General features: G+C 38.1%; 2 protein-coding genes across 2 annotated transcripts in view; one reads left to right on the forward strand and one right to left on the reverse strand.

Moving 5' to 3' along the window:
- Nucleotides 1–14,714, forward strand: part of LOC131572312 (pinopsin-like) — a 69,751-nt gene extending 55,037 nt beyond the window's left edge. Inside the window, exon 4 of the mRNA XM_058825439.1 lies at nt 14,499–14,714. Within this exon, the coding sequence (XP_058681422.1) occupies nt 14,499–14,714 (216 nt within the window). The remainder of the gene's footprint in view (nt 1–14,498) is intronic.
- The window catches only part of ST6GAL2 (ST6 beta-galactoside alpha-2,6-sialyltransferase 2), a 169,166-nt gene continuing 158,495 nt past the window's right edge, over nt 11,918–22,588 (reverse strand). The window contains exon 7 of the mRNA XM_058825438.1: nt 11,918–12,853. Within this exon, the coding sequence (XP_058681421.1) occupies nt 12,579–12,853 (275 nt within the window). The 3' untranslated portion in view covers nt 11,918–12,578. The remainder of the gene's footprint in view (nt 12,854–22,588) is intronic.

The raw sequence follows: 22,588 nt of genomic DNA on the forward strand, positions 1-22,588 counted from the left end.
AGCAACAATTGTTTCAGATGGATGGAGAAAAAACAAAATGGGTTTTCCTAGACAGAGAATATTTTTCAGCATTTATGTAACCTCCGATAAATAAATATTTTTAATTGAGTTAATCTTGGTATCCTTGTGAAGCATATGATTATCATCATCCTAGTCCTACAGGAGGAGAAATTTGAGGATTAAAAGGTAGATTAATGCTCATACCCTCATGAACTTGCTGGACAATTCTAATTCAAATCTGTAAAACTTTATTTTATGATTTTATCCTGATGTCCTTCTTCCTCCAGGGCAAAAAATCTGCTGTACTCAAAGAAATAATCATTGCCACAGTATGGAAAATACAATATAAAACTGTACTGGGCCTGTAATTCATTAGAATAACTTCCTTTTCATTATAAATGGCATAATTTAATGCAATTCAGAAATCTGACTGTGTCCAAATGAAAATAAATTTGAAGGATCATTGTCTTTTGAAGTAGAAGCTATTACAGAGCTTTGTTCCCCTGATGTTTAGTATAATAACTGCTCTCAAACTAAATGTATTTGCATCTAGTTTATAAATCTGCATTTCTCAAAAAGCCCTTCTTCTTTGGTAGTTGTCTTTTCCTCATGCTGAGATACCATAAACAGATCACTTTCTACCCCTACATTGCTAGTGCAAACTAGTTTAGTTCTTTTCATAATTTCATGTTCAAAACCAATATTCAAATTATAATGTTGGTAGTCATGCTTGGAACTGGGTATTTAATTTGGGAAACTTTTTAGGCATTCACTGGATGTTAATAGAGAAAGAACACCTCAATGTAGTAGGAGTTATCTTGTTTCTGTCTTGTTTGCAGTATCTAACTCTCTTGATTATTATTATCATCTTCAGAATCTGAACTGAAAACAAGAACATCAGCTCTACAGTGGCCTCTTAAATCCCTTTATCTAAATTAGAATCAGATTTTCAGAAATGGGTGCATTGAAATATACACAAGAGGTCTGCTACATAAGGAACAACCATTGCATGCTGAGTGCTTTATGGATGACCTTGCTTCAGAAGAAATGTTCAAACCCTGCAGGGAAAACACTTACTCAAGACCTTACAACTCACCCAAGGCTTTACAGGACTTCTGTGTTTGCTGGCTTTAGGCCAATAGAAATTCACTACAAGCAGGATTAAAAGGTCATCCAAAAACTTATATCACTTGTCTTCCTTTTCACCTTCACAACTCTTCACCTCTCTCACAGCAAGCACCAGCTTGGAATCAAGGAATTTCTATGTGAATTAGAAAACAAAAACCAGGCATGTGTGTCACTTGTTAGTCAATTTCATAGTAAAGCATTTTTTCAGCACGAAATGTGGCTTCTTCAATATTAGAGAAGCTGTTAATTTGGCCAATTTTATTTTCAGTGGGGAAAAAAAAAAGGACATTTCAGCTCAGATCTCCATGCTTAAGCTTCTACACCTTGGATCTTGTCAAAAGTATCTTCTTTTGAAGAAGGACAGTATCTTTCACCCAGCAGATCAAGCTCTCTTACCAGAATGCATCCCTCACGTGGCTCAGCAGTGGCTCAGTGAGGGGTAGGTCATGCAGTGAAATGGAGCCCAGCCCAGTGATCTAATTTATAGGGGGACAGTCAGAATGAAGTTGAACTATAAATCCATCAAAACATCTACCTGTAACTGGATATTTTAACAGTCTGCAGTTTTGTCTGGAATTTTTTGATAATTTGTTTTGGTTTTGTTCAATATGAGAAAGAAATTAGAGAAGAATTAAAAATTTTGTCAGAAGAGAAAATCTGATTTCTCAGCCCAAAGGGTTCTGTTATTGCATTACTCACACATAAAACCAAATGCGTGCTACAAAAACAGTCACAAATCAACCCCCTCTAGGTAATTTCTAATTCTGCCTCGATTAAAATCAATACCTAATTGCCTGCAAGCCAAGATAAAAGTAAAACCCAGGGAAGACTCAGTCCTCGTCCTTTATACCCACCACTTACTGTACTGCACCTCTCATTTCTTGATAAAGTGTTAAGTGCCCTCATCCAGCAGTAGAATGCTTATCTGGCAATTAAAAGGTTCTTCCAGCATTTCCATATCAAAGAACTTCCTGTATTTCATTCATAGAAACTGATGGAAATGTAATTTTGGGCAACAGAAGCAACAGGGCAGGTAGTCAGTATATCAAGGGGAGGAGGAGGCTTGTAAGAACCTATGTTTTAGCCAAAGGTAGAATTAATTAGTGCCAAGAAAGAAGAATCAGTAGGTAAAATGTTCAAGAGCTGCTGAAGTTTCTAGGTGTGTGTGATTTAAAAGAATGCAAGAGTGACCAACACTCAAGCAAAAAGACCCTGAGAAATTCACAAGGGAAGATAGCCATTGGTATTTTACTACAAAAATAACCTCATGGAAAGAGCACTTTGGATTTCCTTGTGCAGTGTTCTGGGCTTCAGCCTTAATGAAACTCTGTAAGGAACATCTGGAAGATCTGCTTTCCCTAAATGTGTTACATAGCCAGAGACAGGCAGTTCATAACCTACTCCCCCCAAAAATAAATCCACCCAATCACAAACACACCCCCCCCAACACAATAAGATCACATTTTTACAAATATTTCATAATGTACTATATTCATAGCAAGATTGGGGCAGGAATATACCAGCATAAACCCATCACAGTCAGCCATAGTCTTCATTTTAATCCATTTGGGCTGATCTAGAGTCTATAGCTGAAGAATTGAAAATAAAAAAAAAAAAACTAGGTCAGCAGAACAGCATATTAACTGTAACTAAACAAACACATAGATTTTTCAAGCGTCAAAATACTTCTCATTGTTATGCTTTGAACTTTCAGCAAAATGAGAGTTATTTTAAAATTATCTGGGAATCACTCATCCCATATTATGGTGGTAATAGACCCTTCATTTCTCCTTACAAAGTAGAATGTTATTGTAGGGACTGGTAAATTTGCTGCTGCCTCTGTTAGCTGTTAGTCAGGATCCATCAATCACACTGCAAAACCCTAAACAGTCTAACTTATGTAACTTATGAAATGGGAATAGAAAAAGTTCTTCATCTTTCTTTAGGAAATTCTTAAGTTTCTTTTAGGTAGGAGGAATTAACTTCACATGTTACTTGTATTGTATACTGTATGGGGTTTAGTAACTCTGTTTAAGGCCAGGGAAGAGCATTTATGAGATAAATATGACAACTGGTCTGGTTTTCCTGCAGTGATAAACCCATTGAAAGCAACCATGTGCTGTCTTAAACCAGTGTGCATTGAAGACACAGGAGTATTGTTAATATTTGCTTTCATGTGCATAATCAATCCCTTTGAAGTTCAGCAGCCATGCTGACTACACTGAAGTATGGGCAAAGAAAGTTTCTCTCTGTTTCCTCTGACAAAATAACTATCCCTGCTTTATGATCCCTTTAGCTTTGATCTCTCACTTTGTTAGCTTTATATGAGAGCACATGTTTCATGGGGACTTACCTAAAAGGAGTATTTTAAGATAATTATGTGAATAGCATGTTATAACCATGAAAATGAGGCAATATTTCTCAGACATGTGATATGCCCTGTTGTTTCTGCCTTCCTTGCTTTTCTACCATGGAACAACTCTGTTAATATTATTTTGGTAACAGCTTACACATTTTCTTCTTATCTCTACTTGGGTTGTAGCTCATTAAAATGCCTAATGTCCTGACAGCTACATTCAGCCCCATACATTTGTAAAATCTAAATTAGGCCCATCAGATAGCTTATAATTTCATTTATATAGAAAAAAGCAAGCACTGGAAATAACTGAAAAACAAGCCAACACTTCCAAAGAGGAATATTGCTAGGGGAGAAAAGTAATGGTGCTTGATCCAGTTGGAAGCATCAGCTAAGACTCCTGAAAGAGCAGGCTCAGAAAGAGGTCCAGAACCAAACCTTCCCCACTTTCCTTTTCTGGTCAACTTTCTTCTTCATGCTCAGGACACAGTACTTTGTATAAACCTCCTGGCTCATGTGCCTCATGGGCTGGGCCTGGGGGTAGACCTCTGGCACATCTAGCTTGCCCAAGACACATGTTGCATGTTTCTTGCCTTAATTTCCCCAAAAATTTTAATTTGGCAAATGAAAAATTTACATTTTGCTTGTCTTAATCCAAAGTGTAGATATTTTAGACTGAGAATGCTTCCTAGTTAGCAGAACATCAGATAACTCACAAGTCATGAACTCTAACTTGAGGTGCATTCACGTTATGCTTCCTATAACTGCTATCACCAAATAAGAAGATAAAGATAAAAATTTTTATCTTAAAAGATAAAACAAAGCCTTTTAGATTTATGCAAACCAAACCAATCCAGATTTGCCCAAACCTCTTCCATTACCAACATTCCCACCTCCTCCACCCCGAGGGCCTCACTTCCACAGGAGACAAACCTGCTGCACACAGTAGCAGCAGCGCAGGACACAGCCAGTACAACCTCTCCATCAGTACTCCAGGAATGAGGGTGGAAAACAGCTACTGTTTAGAAGGTGGGGCAGTAAAATATTTTAATCAGACAGCTCAGTTGCAGTCAGACAACTGACTGGGAGCAAGGTAATTAACAGCAGCTGACACAGCCTGGAGTCAGCACTGGCAGTAGTTTTCCCCTCTGGCTGCTTCCATAAAACCAAGGCACCTGTGATGCCTATTGCCTGCCTTCAGTAACCCTCAGGGTTCTGGAGTCCTCTCACAAGCTTATAAGGAATTATTGCTACAATAATTATCCCCTGCCTGTCAGCATCTTGGAACCAAGTAGAAATTTGATTTGTATTTGTCTATGTGCAGAAACAGGTCACCAGAGGAAATTAGTTGTCTTATTTCAGTTATCATACAGATGACTATAAGCACAGGGAGGAGGTTGTTCAGAATGTAGCAGTGTAACCCTGTTAGTCTTTTCTCAGTTAAATTTGTAGGATTAATTTGTTTACAAAGAAGCTGAACTCCAGCAGAAGTCTGTTGTTAGCTCTGCTATAGTTCTTCATTTTAAGATCACATCCCAGCACACTAAACCTGACAGCAGCAATATAAGCACCAACAGATGAGTTGGGTTTCTTTCAGAAGTGCAGAAAAAACTGTAAGAAAACAAAATGCCAAACCCAAGTGACTATTAGGAAAAAGCCACAGTCCTGCCTATCTGTTATGGTACATCTTCTAACTGTTTCTTTCTGTTTTCTTGGTGTCTTTCATAATTCTTTGTCTCTCTCCCTTCCTTTTACTGGACCTCTATTTAATAATCTCTAAGAACCCAGCAATCAGACCAGCAATGATTCCCTCTGTGATCTGTCACAACCTACTTGTGCTGCCAGTCTTCTGCTGGCTATTCTGCCACCAGTTAAAAAAAAACAAAACAACCTATATTTCTTCTCAGTTAGCTTAATATAATCAGTTAATATTTTTATCAAACTAAATACACATTTACTTAGCTGTATTTTAGGAAAAGGCAATAACAGGGCTTATTTGCCTTGGTTATTAAGGCATAAAGACTTGGGGTCAGACTATACTTCCATAACAGTACTGCCATTTCCTTGAAGTGCAGTCTTTGGAGTAACTTACTGTGTAAGAAAGTAGAATCTAAAAAAACAAGGAAGGATACCTATATGGAGTAGACATTGGTAAATTTTGGGGTACAGCGATAAATCCATGCTATTCTGATGAAGCAATCAAATTTGTGACCCTGGAAAGACCAAGATACCAGGAAAGCTAGAACGTAAGTCCTGGAAAAAACCCCACAGGTGCTAGTGCTCTGTTCACACTGATTGATGCAGTCCCACAATAAGATGGGGGATGTGCAGGTGCAGTTACCTGCAGAAGATGGTGGATGTGATTATAGTAAAAGACTGAGTCCTCCCTTGCTTGACTAGCTGTTCTTATCACAGTATCACAGAACAGTTTGGGTTGGAAGGTCACTTTTAAAGCTCATCTAGTCCTACTCCCCTGCAATGATCAGGACCTTCTTCAACTCAGACAGGTTGTTCAAAGTTTCATCCAATCTGACCTTGACTATTTCCAGGGATGGGGCACCTACCACCTCTCTGGACAACCTGTTCCAGTGTTTCACCGTGCTTATCATAAAAAATTTCTTTCTTGTATCTAGTTAAAATCTACATTATTTTTGATTAAAACCATTACTCCTTGTCCTACTGCTACAGGCCCTACTAAAAAGCCTGTACCATCTCTCTTATAAGTTCACTTCAAATACTGAAAGGCCACAATAAGGTCTCCCCAGAGCCTTCTCCAGGCTGAACAACCCTAACTGTCTCAGCCTTTCCTCATAAAAGAGGTGCTCAAGACCTCTGAACTCTTTGTGGGCCTCCTCTGGATTTGCTCCAACAAGTCCATGTCCTTCTTATGCTGGAGGTCCCAGGTCTGGATGCAGCACTCTAGCTGGGGTCTCACCAGAGCAGAGGAGAGGGGGAGAATCACTTCCACAAGTTTGTGCTGCAGTCAAGACAGCAAGCTGAGTTAAAAACCCTGAGATATGTCTTCCAGCCAGATCAGAACAGGCAAGCTAATAATGCAAATAAACAGACCAAAATGTCTGTATGAAGTTTCCCTAAGAACTACTGAAGCGAAACACAGCTTGCTTCTATGATTAAAACAACAAAAGATACTTCCAATAAAGGTATGTTGTTCAAAAAAGGGCAGTGCAACTTTGGGAATAAACCTGAAAATGAGTTGCCTCCAAGGCTCCCTGAGATACTATCAGAAAGGTAATCTCTAGCGGTCCCTGCTGAAGAATAGTGTGTAAGCAAGATGTCCTCTGTACCCCACACAATATAGTTAATGGATTTGCACCTCCTGCTGAGGTACAGTTTGAATGCAGTGAGACAAGAATGTCCTCTCTGATGTCACAGACAGTGAAGGTGACTGAGCATTTAACGGATGGTGAACACAGTGATCATGTTTTCTTGCTAGTTTTTTAAATAAAAAAAGGAAAGTTGCTGGATTTAAAAGGTATCAATTAGTTGCTTCATGCATAGGTCCCAGCATTCAGTTTATACTCTAGTGTCTCACTGATGTGAGCTTTCTGAGAGGTGTTACTGGCGTATCATGGCAGCAACTAGCCCCTCAACACAGCCTGTCAGGAGCTGGTGCAATACACAGGATGAGCTGTGTGATTGCTGTCTGCCAGGAGAGTACATGATGGCAATCCAACTGTTATCATTCCACTAATGTGTAGCCAGCTGTCTCGTTGGCAAGGACTCAAGATGAGTCCCTGGGATGAAAACACTGATTAGCACCTCCACTGGCCCAACTCAGGCCCCTGTGTAGTTCAAGCACTACCAAAGAGCAGCAGTATGCCCCACATTTAATGGATGTGAGCTGGCTTGTTGTGGTTGAATTATACAGTACTTATCACAGACTGAAGGGCAAGTTACATTTTCCCTTTGGTAAGTTGTTTTTAATTTTAATTAATAATTTATTTAAAAGCCCGTTCTCCCTTAAAGACAACACTGGATTCCTTGAATGTGTAGCACAGCCATTTAGCTGAAGTGTATCAGCATTTCAGGTACATCACCAAGTCATCAGAGCACGACCTCCATACCTGACAATCCATGACCTCCTTGCTTGACAATCACCAGAAATTTACTGCTCATAAATTGACTGAGCAGTATGGTGAATACATTGTCCCAGGGAATCCTAGCACATCTGCTCGGGTGCACATGTTCACTTTAGGATAAAACTGGCTTTACAATATTTGCCTTTTTTATGTAGTTTACTGTGATACCTCTTTGTCAGATTAGCTGTCCATTTCCATTTCAGATCTCATTGAAATTGTGGGCAGAACTGACAGGCACCTTCCCTGTTTTGTTCCACCTGTATTTCAGTGTCATTCATTTAAGGCAATATGAAAAGACCAGCACTCCTAAACAAATGAAAACAAATGTTTTATTTACAGGAAAAAATCTGTACACTGTGTATACATAAAAATATACAAAATCATAATAGAAAATATAAAAAGTGTTAAAATGTATACAAACACTGCTTAAAAATGTGACTCCTGTAAAATCTTAAGGTTTGTTATTAGAGTACACATTCATTTAAAAAAATCATCATACAAAATAATTCTCAAAGCTATTAAAAAAGTACACAGTCTATATTTGAATAGTTCAATGACTACATATTTTAAAGAGTGATGAGATGGTATGAGAAAAAGTAAGGCTTTTACACACAACTCTTATTTCAAGGACAAAATTCTGAATCTGATTGCTAAGCCAGAAAGAAGACAGTCAAAATTCATTAAGTGATTCACGTACCCCTGACATGGGCTACTTTAATTTCAAACATTTTTAAATCTGGTATCCTCCTTGTGTGTGAGAGGACAGATGCCGGGAAAGATTCAAATAATTTTAACAGCAGGCTTCTGAATTGCCTACTTCAAAGCAGGATTTCATTTAAATATGCATCAACTTTAGAAAGCGTGAAGGGAAAAATAGTAACCATTTATTGTTGCAGCCAATGCATTTAATACTCCTTTCATAGTACATCTGTGTCACCGTCCAAATGGCATTTTCCATCCTTAAAAACTTCTGAAGAAAAAAGAAATAAAAAACCCCACTAGGGATTGCTCCACATGTGTTTTGAACTCCTGTTCAATTCAATCAGTCTCTTAAATGACTGTGCTCAGTCTGTGCAACCAGTGAGTGTAGACACTTGTCTTCATTTAAAAAAAACAGCTCTTTTGGTTTTTCTGACTTTGGCAAGAGATCTACAGCAACAAGTTCAGAATTCGGATGTCTTCACCAAAGAAAACGTCTTTACCAAAGACAAGAAATGCTTAAATTAAATTTGTACAGAATACATTAGTGTTTATATCACCCTTCTCTCTCTCCAAAGGTACATCATGGTAATTTCACTGAATTTACCAGAGTTTCTACAGCATAAAATTGCACAACAAGGTAAAAAAAAAATGTAGTAGTTTAATCCAAGGACGGACTGAGCTATGAGTTTATGCTGAGGTAACCTTTAAAACTGTAGAGGAATTGAACAAAATAATGATTATTTTCTAGTAAAAAGATTTTGGCTCCAAATGAGGCAAAATATTTCATAATTTTTTCTAATTTAACAAAAGAATACCTTGATTTAACCATTCAAAACTGAATGCATAAAATAATAGAGCACCGCAAGTCAGAAAAGTTACAGAATTCACAGTGGGGAAAGAGGAGCATAAATAAATTCAGCATAAACTCAGTGCATTTCCTTAAACGGCTGCTGTGTTTCTGGTTTGTTCCAGTTAACTTTAACTGTTGTCCACAGCACCAGGGCACAGAAATGAGGCTCAATAGTGTTTGAAGGCAACTTGTTCCTACTTGTCAGTAAAATTCGATAAATTTAAAGCCTACAAGTGCAAAGGGAGCTCAGGGGCCCAATAGCAGAGGCAATTGCTTGGCTGATGATGCACCTTGAGATGCACCAGGTTTGTGCAAACCTCTCTTGTCTAGGTGCTGTCCCACTCTGTTAGTGTGGGACAGCCACATGGGAGAGCTATGAAGCCAAGCCTGTATCTTTTCCCCCAAAAGTCCCATGATCTTGGTGAGAAAATACACTTCCTTTCACATTGCTGCATTTACCATGCATCTAAACCCAGCACTCTCACCCATTATTTTTAGAAGAGCTGTGGTTCAGTGTTGTTACACGTTGACTGTTTTAAATTTACTGAATGTGGTTCTTTGCAAACATTTCTCAGCTCTCATAAGAGAGGGGGGAATGCCCATGAATTCAAAAACACTCTGAGGGCTCTTATAAAAGCCAGAATGCCAATGCCACAGAGAGTAAGAAGAGGTGAGAGAAGCAGCTCTGCAGGTCCTCTATGTTTCCCCTTTATTTCTGCCCCTTCACCCCTTGCAGCAAGTGGAGGGGAGCCCTCAATTAGCAGATTAAACACACTCGCACTTGTGCCAGAATCCGAAGGAGGACAAGACAAGGTAGGAGAGAAAATGCTCTTTAAACAGCCACAATGTGTTTGAGCAGGCAGACCAGTAAAACATCACAGTGGATACCAGTGTTAGAAAGCCATTCCAGGCTCATTTTTTAAAGGTTGGCATCACAGGTTGGTCTTCCTCCTCTGTGAGCAAACGTTTGCAGCACAGCTCTGCAGCATCTTCTGAGGTGATGGTGCTACGACAACTGCATTTGCACTTATGGAAGGAGGGCTGACTGCCATGTAAAGAAGGATATGGCAAAGAAAAAGTTTTGGCTGCAAGGGCTTGAGTGTGCAGTCCAGTAAATTAAAAAACATACAGTTCCTTATATAACAGACCTGATTCTGCATTGGTATATAAATGACGTATGGAGTAGGTATGCTTAGCACTTGTTACATGAAACGTTATAATTTGCCTTGTTCTGTGTAAGCAACAGCTATGTTGATTATTCTGAAAAATTATTGAGAGAATAAATAATACTACATAATCTTGCTGTGGGTGGTTGAGCAATGCAATTAGCATTTTTCTTCTTTGTGAAAATCGAAATTAAAAGTTAGTGGTTGCAGGCCAGTCAAAGGGATTTTTTTTTCTTTTTGGAACTCTAGAAGTTCCTGCTTATTGAAAAGTAGCATCTTCACTAGTCTTAGAAAGCTAAAATCTCTTCCTTTAGAGTTATGTCATAGCTAACCCAGGGTACAGCAGAGAGACACATATTTAATTGCACTGTTTAGACTGCTTATGATTTGCAAACAGGGTATGAAGTATATGGAAAAATAGATTAGTTCCATGTAGGCTATCTATCCTCCATGCATTTAAATAAGAATGTTATTAACTTCAAGAATGAAATTTGCCACCACACATAACATTAAAAAGAAATTGGTGTGTAATACATCCAGAGTCCAAGCCCAGTATGAGTAAAACTTATTAATTTTGATATGTACCAAAATGCCTTATGGACATAACTTTCCATACAACACAGAAGTACAGTTATTAGATCATCTACATGATTTCTGTCAACAAGAAGAATCTTAAGATCATCATAAAGCCCAAAAAGAAGGCTAAGTCCTATGTAAGATATTTATTCCTCATTTCGAGGAAGGAAAATAATCCTTCCAAAAGATCCTTCCAATACCGCTTCCCAAAGAGCTGAGCAAGAGAAAAAGGATTTTATGATTATCCTTACATTACAATTGAAGGTGAAATAGTCATTAAAATTATTTACTTTTCTTTGCCTTTCTGGCAAAAGGCTTTTTGCTTAAATCAAAACACAAAAAACACTTTCTACTACAACCAGTCAGCTATTCTTTTCAATGTCCCTTTCAGCCGTCTGCTTTCTTTACTGGATGGATAAGAGTAGGATATACCTGTACTTTTGTGTCCACATATTCCTGCTGAACTTACTCTAAAAGAAAATGTACAGTCAGGTGGGAAAAAACCAAACCAAACCAAAAAAGAGAGAAAACCACTCTAGAGCATTAACTTTTAGAATTGCCTTAAAGAATATTGTCCTTGTGTGTTATGAATGAAAATATCAAACCATCTCCATATGCAATCTGTTGTCAGGTTTTTTTGCAGGCATTACAGCTTTTCTGGGTTATAGTCTTTCAAGCATTAAGTAAAAAATGTTGATATCATCTTCTTTTGTCAGAAAACTTTGCCTTTCTGAACAGCAAGAACTTGTGAACAAGTGACTTTGATTCAGATACCAATGAAACACGTAAAAATAATGTCTGCATTCCTGAATGCTATCTTTGTTGACAAGTGGTGAGCCCCTCTATGCTTGCTTTTCAGTGTAATCAGTGAATGCTGCACAGCCTCCCTTGGCTTTCTTTGGATCTTTTGTATCTTTACAGACCGGGGGAAGGCACCATTTCCATCTCACACCTTCCTGATAGTCCTCTCAGGGAGAGTTTTTCTTTCTAATTGGGTTACAAATATGTTCTTTTTTCTCTAAAGAAATGGTTTCGCTCTTCCCTCTTCAGTCAGTGTGAGCATGGGAGACTGGCATCCAAAACCATATCGGTAGTTTAGCTGGTTTAGCTGTGTGCAGCCATCTCTGACTGCACACACTTCAGGGCTACCCTAAACCCCTGTTCAGCTGGAGGCCTGGAACTGAGCCTGTGTAGGAACGGGCACTAAAGTCTGCTCTAGTGAACGACTGCACAGCTTGGAGTAGCAATTGCTTCATTCTGGGACAGTGTGAAAATCCCATGGAGTCACAGGAAATGCTGCATTGTTCAACTGGCCGCTCTGTACATACATGAACAATGGAGGCTGTTTCAGGTTGCCAGGTTTGACAATTAAATAAATTCATTTAAAAAAACTTACAGTCTAGCATATGTGGCATGAGACCACCGACAAATTCTGACAGTCACACCAACAATGATACATTATATTTCTGCCTAAATATGTCCTTTGCACCTTCATGAACTAAGCTTTTGCTTTTATTCTGTAACTATTTGCAAAGCAGTAATAAATACTCAGGCTCAGAAAAGAAGAATTTCTCACGCCTGCTACTTAATTACAATTTATAGACTCAAGACTAGATTGGTCTAAGATATATTTTTTCAAGTATTCTCTTCTTGTTTATAGTACGGCAGTAGTACCTTATTGCACATTGTTTCTGTAATAATTACTTCCAGAAGTGTGGGAAATTATTTCGTTTGGGGCACTTGACAGCTTTGAACCCTGGCAAAATGACTTTCCCCTTCCGATACAGATCATCCTGCAAACCTTTGTTCATCCTCTGCACCAGGAGCTTCTCGTAGAGCAGGGGATGGTAGGCCCCTAAGGTGCAAGCTGCATCGTAGTAGAGTTCATGGTAGTGGCACAGGTCGGTCTGTCGCACCGAAGGGATGTACTCGTACACATGCACTTCATTGCACATGGACATCATGATGAGGATACCTGCCACAAGAAGTGAAAACAAAAGTGAACACCAGCTTCCACTTCTCTTGCAGAAATTTCCCTGCAGTCATCCAATCTATTTTTTCTTTCTTTCTTTTCTTTGCTGCCACACACCTCAAGCATTCTGTAAAATCATTAAGTGAAGCAATTGTTCCTTTTATTTGAGCAGCTTTCACTTGTCCCTGATACATAAAGATTGTGGTCCCTGTAGAGTCAACAGAGTAGGATAACAGTCATAAAGAGAGAAAAGCCTGTAAAGAACTTGCATGTCACCACCAGCCTCCTGAGTGAGAAGACTGCTCTTTCCCACTTCCCCCCATTTACTCTATGGACTGCCCACAAAACGTTCCTCACAAGAATCCTTGAAACATCTCCACCTTACTGCAATGTTGGTTTTTCTTAGTCTGAAATTGAACCAATTCCACTTTTCCCATCCACTTGCTTCTCTCTAAGCAGCAACACATGCAGAAGGGCATACAAAGAAACATCAGCCATGAAGTGGTGGCACAGAAGCCCACAGCTTCAGACAAGTCTCATGGAGAGGCACCAGAGATGAATTCCTACTTAAAGCAGTGCTGCCATAAGGAAAAGCCCCTCACCACTTCCTTGTTCCAGCAAGGAGAAATCCACAAAATGCCAACTCATTTTTTTCTGCCACATGCCAATGGCACACTATCATCAGCACCATCAATTGCAGTCTTTATAGCCTTGAAACAAGAGAAATATTGCTGTTGTAGCTGCACTTTTTCAGATGGACTAGTACCAGATAATGACCAACAACATTGCCTAAACTATAATACTTTCACATCAATCACAGCTCCTGGAAGATTTTTCTGTTTCATAAAGCCATGCAAAAGGAAAGTGACATGAAGTAAGTTTTGGACACCATTCTTTTTTTTTTAAGATTTCACTTAGAAAATAAATTTGTGTAGAAAATGTATTGAGGCACTTGTAGCATTACTGGTATCTCTATCTGTGGAATAGGATTGTCAGCTCTCAGGGGAGGTAGGGGTGTAACTCTGCTCACTTGGCACTTGCAGATGAGAATTAATGTAACTGTTGTTTGGGGCTTTTGTCTACACAACAGCTTTGGCATCATCAAAGGTATTTTGGGTAGATCTCAGAAGTGAAATGAATGAAGATAAAAAATTACTTTTGTTTCTTAATTAAGCAAAGCCATTTTCTGAAGTTCATTTTGCAGTTTGGGAATGCAGGGATTTCAATGCTTCCTAATGAAAAGAACCCTATGTTCTCCCTGCTGTGTATCATTAGATTATCAAAATGACTTTTCCCTGCCTGATGTGTGAAGTAACTGAAAACCAATTACTTCTGTGATTAAATATTTTAACAAAAATTAAAGGTTCTGAAAATATTTTATAATTGTTTACAGCTTTACACTCTACAGAATCTACAGTGTTAGTAAAACTAAGCATATAGATTCTGAAGTTCTCAAATTTGAGTGTACTTTAGTCTTAAGCAGCAAGAAACACATATTTATGGTGAAAAAGTATTTAATCCCTATGTGAAAAAAAGGTACAATCCTAATAAACCAAGTTTCCTTGCATTGAAGATATTATAGAGATGCTCTGAACCGTGACCTGCCAAGCAGCTATATCTAGAATTGTTTGGTTTTTTGTTGTTTTAGTTTTACAAATGCTTTCGCCAGCTTTTCCACTGCCAACCTCCTTCCTCCACTGATGGAGAGCCCACCTACCATTCCAAGGTAACTGTTATCCAGCTGGATCAGAAGGCAGATGGTGGAAACGTGTGCAATAATGAACCACATCCAGAAACAGACAGTAAAATGACTTCTCTCCTGTGCCCAGAGACAACTTCAAAAGCTATACCACCAACATCTTAGAAAAACTGGCTCTGATGGAAAGTAAAAGCCTTAACCAAAGTATGTTTTATTATTTCACTGCCACATTACCAAGCTAGCTCTACAAGTAATAAAGGAAGTTGACATTTGTGGGATTGAAAAACTGCCAAGAACAAAAATTGTGACTTCTTAAAAACAGAAAATTAATCACTTAGCCCCAGACATGATTCAACAATGACAAAATTTTAAGCAGTATCATTGACTTTCCTGTAAATTAGTTAATGGAGGACTTAGAAGTGGAAGAGTTTTACCTTCTAGTGGTTCAGTGTTCTCCAGAATCAACCAAAAAGGCACACTGGACTATCTAATTTAGCTCCTTACTTTTCCTGCCTGGTTCCACTCAGACTCTGTCTTGGGACTTCAGTCTAGGTTGTTGATAAATAACCATAACTTCTGCTTACATCTTTGCTTGTGCTGGACAATGATGTTTGGCAGGAGGAAAGACATTGACTTGGCAGACTATTTTTGAGTGGTATCCACTAAGTTATAGCATATTCTTGTGTTGAAGTCTGAAAGATGAGCTACAACAACTACTAGAGATTACCACACACAGAACTGTCCCTGTGCTAGAGGCTTATCTGTCCTGGTGGAATCAGGAGCACACCTGGCACTTCCAACAGGCTTTGTGTTGGAACATATCAAATACTCAAGCTCTAGTCTGGGCAAAATCAATGGTCAGTGCCAGGCTGTTCTTCCTTTAGCACCTCTAACACTACAGATGTCCAGCCCATGGGACCAACAGTGTGGTACAACCAGGATTTCCATCCAAGCCGTCTGTGGGTGAGATGCAGGATAACACATGAACCTGAGGAGGTAGGGCCCTCTACTTAGCTGGCAGAGCCCCCAGATTCTCCCTTGAAATGATCTGCTCCTGCTGTTCTGCACTGCTTTCAAAAAAAACCAAAACAAGAAAACAAAGGGATGGAGAAGAATAAAAAAAATGTTCTTTTTGGAAAGGAAGCCATCTTTTTTGTACAAATAAAGTCCTCTCTAAAATAGAGAAGAAATGGTTTAATTTCTGTCTCATGCCTTGGAGTATTTGAAACCCCTCCACAGGGGACAGCCCTAGTGTTGTAGAGCCATTGCTGCAAACTCAATTTACAAAAAATGTTAATTGAGCATCTTTAAAAGAATAGCAGCAATTTAGACCACTAGGACATTTACATCAGCCCATGTACTAAGATATATTCAGGTTTTATTCTATATTTTTCGTAATGCCATGTGTCTAGGTTGTTTTTCCTACGTCCCTAAAACAGCACTGCCAACAAAGCTCCCTGGACTACAGGTCTCACATTCAATCCCATATGTTTTCATACCACTCTTTAACTCCTCTCTTTGCTTGGTTTTAACAGTGCAGGGGGCTACTGACATCTTTATCCAGCAGATATAAGTGTGCCAAGCTGTCTATATTTTCATCTACCTTCCCTTCTCTCCTCCATTTAGCTTCAGGGATGTAAATTTTTTAAATCACCAATTGCTTTGTGCCACTTACATGACCCCCAAAATATTTTTTACATTGTGTTTGAACTTTAATGTTTTGGTTGCAGTCTCAAAGCTAAAGAAGAGGAATGTGCCTAACTGCTTTCAGACTTAATCTGGGCTCCATTAACTCATTTTGCTTGCCTGTGTATTCTGAGAAGTCCAAAGTTGCTTCCCAATTGTTATCTTTACACATTTCTGTCTGTATTACTGCTTTCTAAGTTTCTCTTTTGTGGCTGAATTTCTCAGCATTTTCTCCCACACTTGTAGTGCCAAAGTGTGCCTTGTTTATGTCCTATCCCTGTACCACCCTCTGAGTAGGTCTTTGCACTTATTTCTTTTGTCTGTACTTTTCACATCACTGCCCAATTCAACACAACCAATTCAATCTGCATCGACTTTGTTCCATATCTCAACACTCCTCCAGGATTATAAGTATGAATGAAAACCTCATTGTTTGATAGCCTGTAAGGTGAAGAATTTCCATATGATACACTTCAATATTTGTCTTTGCTAACAGTCCTTAAAACAATTTTCAGGTCAATGCACAATCATTATATATATAAAACAGCACAGACTGTCTTACATGTGACCTAAGGAGCTATTAATAAACAGGATGAGACAGTCATTGTCCCAACACAATACAGAGTCTGGACAGAATTAATCTTACTGAGTTGTTCATGCCCATCTCTGACCTTGCTGGTTTAAAGTATTCTTTACAGACAATGCAGGAGACAGGTATTTCTAGGGCAAACTCATCTGACTTATTTTAGATATCTCTTTTAGGATGTGTTGAATAGTTCACTTATAGAGAACTGTCCTTTTCGTGTGTTTCTCTCCATTGACTTGAAACCAAAAATAAGAGTCTGGTACTTGGCTATCAAGAACCTTCTCCTCTACTCTCCTGTGTAAGTAGCTTTTGAAGCAACATGAAAAATAATATAATCTGTGCTTCTTTTCCAGAAGCACAATGAGAAGAAATAGGCATGATCAAATGTGCCCCTGGTGCAGTATCACAGGCTCCCTTGCTGTCAGCACAAGAAACCATCACTTTTAGGAAGCAGTGCATGTCTAATGGATCATACAAGCCATTCCCCAGAAGCTCCTGGGGTTTTCTTTTTCTGTTGGCTATAGGAGAAGCCTGAGCAGCAGCATGGATAGCTGTACTCCCAGTATGGGATGAAAATTTCACAGGTTGAGGACAATTTGGGGCTCACAGCAATATTTAAGAGGTATTTTTTTCTCTAATAATTCTGAGGGTGACTAACACAAGTACAGACCTGCACTGGAACCAGCTGAAGTCAGGAAGCACAAATCCCGCTCTCTGACTGACCCAGACATGGACCATACAGATATGGCAAATTTAGGTGCAAGGATTAAGCTGATGGGAGATATGGGGTTTTTTTCTACTACTCATAAATACTAAGGTACGGGAATGGGAGTAGAAACAGAATTACAAAGTATTTAGGGAAGGCCAGTAGACATGCACAACTTCAGAAAATGCAAAACCTGAAAGTCTATAGGCTGTCTATAGCATCTAAATATAAAAAAGCTTTTCAGATCTTAAATATCCAATCCATGTTTCACATTAAAGAAAAGGTCAGGGTTATCCAGCCTGATTTTAGTTTTGACAAACGTAACTGGTGCTACCAGACATTCAAAATCACAACTGAAGATAATTCTGCATAGGCCACTCTAATCTAATTCTAATACCCTTGCTTGATTTTTTTAAGTCCCATTTGGATTACAATTGTAAAAATGGAAAAATGCAAAATAATTTTGCCTGTTTTGTGGTAGAACATTCAAAGGTGTGCTTTGTGAATGCTTTATAATTGAATGGCAATGTTCATGAACACCCAACTGAACATTTTAAAAAAAGAAAGAAAAAAAAAGAATTGTGAGCATAGAATACTCTTTTAGAAATACTATAAAATTTATTATTCCAAAGAAATGATGTGGTTGTCAGAGAAACAGTCAAATGCAACTTTGCTATAACAGGGCAATTGTAGATTGCCAAAAGAGTATCACGTATTTTGAAATATTATACATCAGTATTTCAAAAATCTTAGAAAAGTGTGTTTTCTCTTCTTGGCATTTTGGTTAAGATCAAGTGTAGTGTAGTAATTTTATTTTTTCCTATTAGGAAGATGCCCTTGATGTTAGGAAGTGTTGGGTATAGTTTAAACTCAGTCCAAATGGCACAAATAAACATAGCTTATACAATCTGCACTGAGGACATTTAAACCAGAATTATATGAAGATTAAATTCCTTGCATGGATGGTTTTTACAAATGAACATGGTCTATGGATTCTAATCATAAGGAGAAAATGTTTTTTGTTATTTGTTCTTGGCAATTTGAATAATTCCAAAGATTTTGATTTTCCAACATGAATATTGAATGGTACAATAAAGCATTGTGGTTAGCACTCTAATTTAAAAAAGAATATTTTCTAGTTTACAAATAAATAAAATATAGTTTAATATATCTTAATCAAAAGATGCTGTATGAAAGCATCTAGAATTACAAGTGTAACTCAAACATCAAGAACACAGAATCATTATAACATCATGAAAGAGCTGTTGAAAACATTTAAATATACATAATCTGATTCATTCCCATAATGTATCATTTCACACACATTGTAAATTCAGTTACAGAAAATAATTTAGCTGTATATACTAGTAAGTTTGTGTATTTGAAAGCATTACAAATAAGCATAAAGCATTTAGAAGTTACAATATTCTATGTGATAGTCTACTACTATAGTCTGTCTTGACTGGATTGCAGATACCACGGGAAATTCCTTGAAACTGGGCCAAATGTGCCTCAGTTATTCTTTGGTACATGCAGTAAAAATAGCTCTGGCTTTTTTAAACACTTTGTTTCTTAAAGAGGGTTCTCTCGCCTCTGGTTAGTTCATGAACTATGTGAAAAATATAAACCACAAGAAAAACAAATTATTTATCAAAGAATTGTCACCAAATGGCCCTGTGCCTAAGCTTAATAATTTGTGCAATACTTGTCATCTTTGATGTATAGATACTAGCATTACATAGTAGACCTTGAAAATTACATGTTTATAACTTCGTGAATGCAAAAAGCTCTACATTAATCACAATAATACATTCTATAATATGAGCATAGACTGGAAAATACTGACCAGTAATATAATGTAATTCTAAATGTATTGTTTAATTTTGGGTAGCACACTAGAATAATAAATTTTTAAATGTGATTTAAGAGGAGAGTTTGCTCTTTTATGTCTCCATTTTGAGAAGTGGGAGGAGACACTCAAATTTCAGCATCCTTTTTGTTAGAGTAAGAATAATTTGAAGCTTATGTATTGGAGGTATTATTTATTTGTGAGCTAATACTTGAACAACACTGAGCTGGCAAGAGTGAGCATTACTCTGCTCCTGCACCAACTGCTGTTAAAGCAACTGAATTACAGCAACAAAGGCAACTCTTAATATGTCCATTTGTTTCTTTCAGTTCATGAAAGTGCATTTTTTCTAGGCAGAGCTGGAGGTCAGCTGTATACTGCTATGCAACATGCTCTCCAAAGCTGATTTAAATTTAAGTTCTTAGTCATACAACAACCTGCTAATGTTGCAGTGCAATGATAGCCTTGCTTGTACTATTGTCTTGATGCATGCAAATGAAGATTAAAATAATGTTATTGACTATTACTGATGCATAACTGTTAAAGCTGGAATGTCAACTGTAAAGCCTCAAGCAACATTTCCCTTCTCCCAACAATAAAGTAACCTGGGCTTAGTTATTTTGTGTTCAGTGGACTGTATGTTATGCTAAAATTTCTAGCACATATCAAAACTACCACCTACAGTGACAGCCTAAAATGTAAGAATCTACACAGGTCATGTTTTGATTGAAAACAAACCAAAATACTGCAGTCACAGCTTTCAGCTAGCTTTTAAAAAGATAAAAGTCACTGCTCTCTAACAGTACAAAAATGTGAATTTCAATTAAAGTCACCTCTGAAGAGGTAAATCAGGAAAGTGTACCGATGGACTATGGTAAGTAGGAATTTATAGAAAATCCACTAAGTAAACAGCGGACAGGAGCAAAATGTCCAAAGAAAAGCCTTTATATGATCTCAACATTATTAAAAAGCTCTCAGAATTTCCAAATGCTAATGTTCCATCCCATCCAATAAGCACAGAATGCTGCCCTTGGGAAACTCTGCAGTTTTACTCCTGGTCTTCAGATGACAAAAATTTAAGGTCAGAATAGGCTGTTTGCATTGGCTACCAAAGACAGTACAGGAACAGTCAGTTCTTACAGCAGAATGGCAACATTAGTGACTGACACTTTATATACTATCAGATTCAATTAAAAACTGAGCTTTGATATGTGCAGAAAGAAGGGAGGAAGACTGAGTTCACATTTCACAATGAAAGACTTATTAACAGGAAGTGAGAGGTGACTTACTTCTGCCAAAAGGTAGGGCAAATCCTTCCCTAGTAAGAGTGTTAATTTAGGATTTGCCAGTGGAATCCAAGTCTGAGGTTTGATGGTTGGAAGCTTATCTATCTTCTGAGAAAAATGGCATAGATCCAAGTCCAAGATGAGATGTAAACATATCAATACTCATTTAGCAAACTTATTTTCAGCCAAATGTGAACCAACAACTTTAACTGTGAAAAGCCACCATGGCAATTGCCTAATGCTAATGCAAGATGATGAGAATACTGTGCAGAAATTTGTTTAGAAGCGTGAAGGCAGCAGCTGCAAAAGCAATGCAAAAATATGAAGAAATGGCTTCTCAAAGCTCTTATAAGGATTAGACTAGGAAGACAAAGAAATGGTTTATTGTGAGGAGTGGCATTAGTTAAGCTATGACATGTCACAAAAGGCAAAGTTATAAGCCAGCTAAAGTCCATGCTGGTGTCTCAGGAAACAAACCAAAAGAGACTCCCAGATTAAAATCAAAAGGTTGGTTTACCCTGTTGGACATTTACCCACAAACCATCCCTCCCCAAACCAATCCTGCTCTTCCCATCCTCTCATTTCCCCTCCACAGCTGGGACATGCCCTGTGCTTCCCTCACCCATCCACAGCTATCAAATGCTGCTGCCTCTCCTCAGCAACACTGAGCCTGTGCAGAGCTGACCTAGCAAGGTTTGAGGGAGGCAGGGGGGCCAGCAAGTGCGAAACCCATTCTTTTCCCTAGCTCCCAGGCAGTGAAAAACCAGGGGAGAAGTTCTACCTCTTCTCTCTCTCTCTCTTTCCTCTAAAATCAAAGCACGTGAGAGACTTCCTCTTCCCCACTGGCTCCCTTTCTGAGAGATTTAATAATATTGTGACTTAAGTACTGTAATACAGTTATTAACCATGTTAAAAGACTCCCCTGACATAAGTCACTGTGGAAGGATGCTGACTCATTGCTGCAGAAGAACACCTTGAGGACACATTCCACCAATATCCTCCCTTTGGCAAGATTCAGTTTCTTATAAATAGTGCCAAGCAGCAGGAATATATACAATTGTCAGGAGAAAAATGTAATTACTGAAGAAACAGTGTAAGACCATGCTGAAACATTCTTGACACTTGTGAAAAGAGACATTCTGATGTTTCCATGTTTGAATTTGTACATTTGTCCAGTTTTGTAAATTGGGTCTAATGGAAGCTAAAAAGCTTGGAACAAAAGTGCCTCACTTGACTCAGAACCATTTTTGTAACCTTTTCTATATGATTAAAATCATCATAGTCCTTGCTGGAAATTGCTCAGATTCAGGAATGTATATCTCTGTAAAAATTCATATCCCTATTTAACAACAGTCTATTTCCTTAATTTAGCTGTTTTAAGTACAGTGGCATTTAGTAGTGTGGTAATTTAATAAATTGTTTTCTCTTGTATCACTTAATCTTTCTACTAATTCTATAGGAAATAATTTTATAGATTTTATAAGATCAGGTAGAAGCTCAATATTCAGCATTCCCCTTTCATACAAGTACACTATTTGTGTCTGCCAGCCTCAGTTCCAACAGGATTATTTGCTGCATGAGTGATTGAGAGATACCTGAACTGAAGACCAACAGGACTTTTCAGCTTTCTGCCAAGCTGCATTCTATTTTTTATGCTTTACCTTACCCTTTATGTCCCTGACAATATGCATTTGCTCTTTCTTAGATTATGTTACTTGTGCAATACATAGACATTAATTCAATAAGGTCATCAAAACAGGAAGACTCTCCCTAATAAAATATGTAAAATACATCTATCAGAACAGTAGCTGGTTATGAAATGGGGTGGAAATGACATCCAATAAGCTCATCTTAATACCTTGTTTCTTTAAAGTTAGTAACAGCCTACCAAAAAGCACTGCTCCTTGGAAAAGAACAATATAAATA

The sequence above is a fragment of the Ammospiza caudacuta genome, chromosome 2 (genome assembly GCF_027887145.1).
Source record: "Ammospiza caudacuta isolate bAmmCau1 chromosome 2, bAmmCau1.pri, whole genome shotgun sequence".
Classification (NCBI taxonomy): Eukaryota; Metazoa; Chordata; class Aves; order Passeriformes; family Passerellidae; genus Ammospiza; species Ammospiza caudacuta.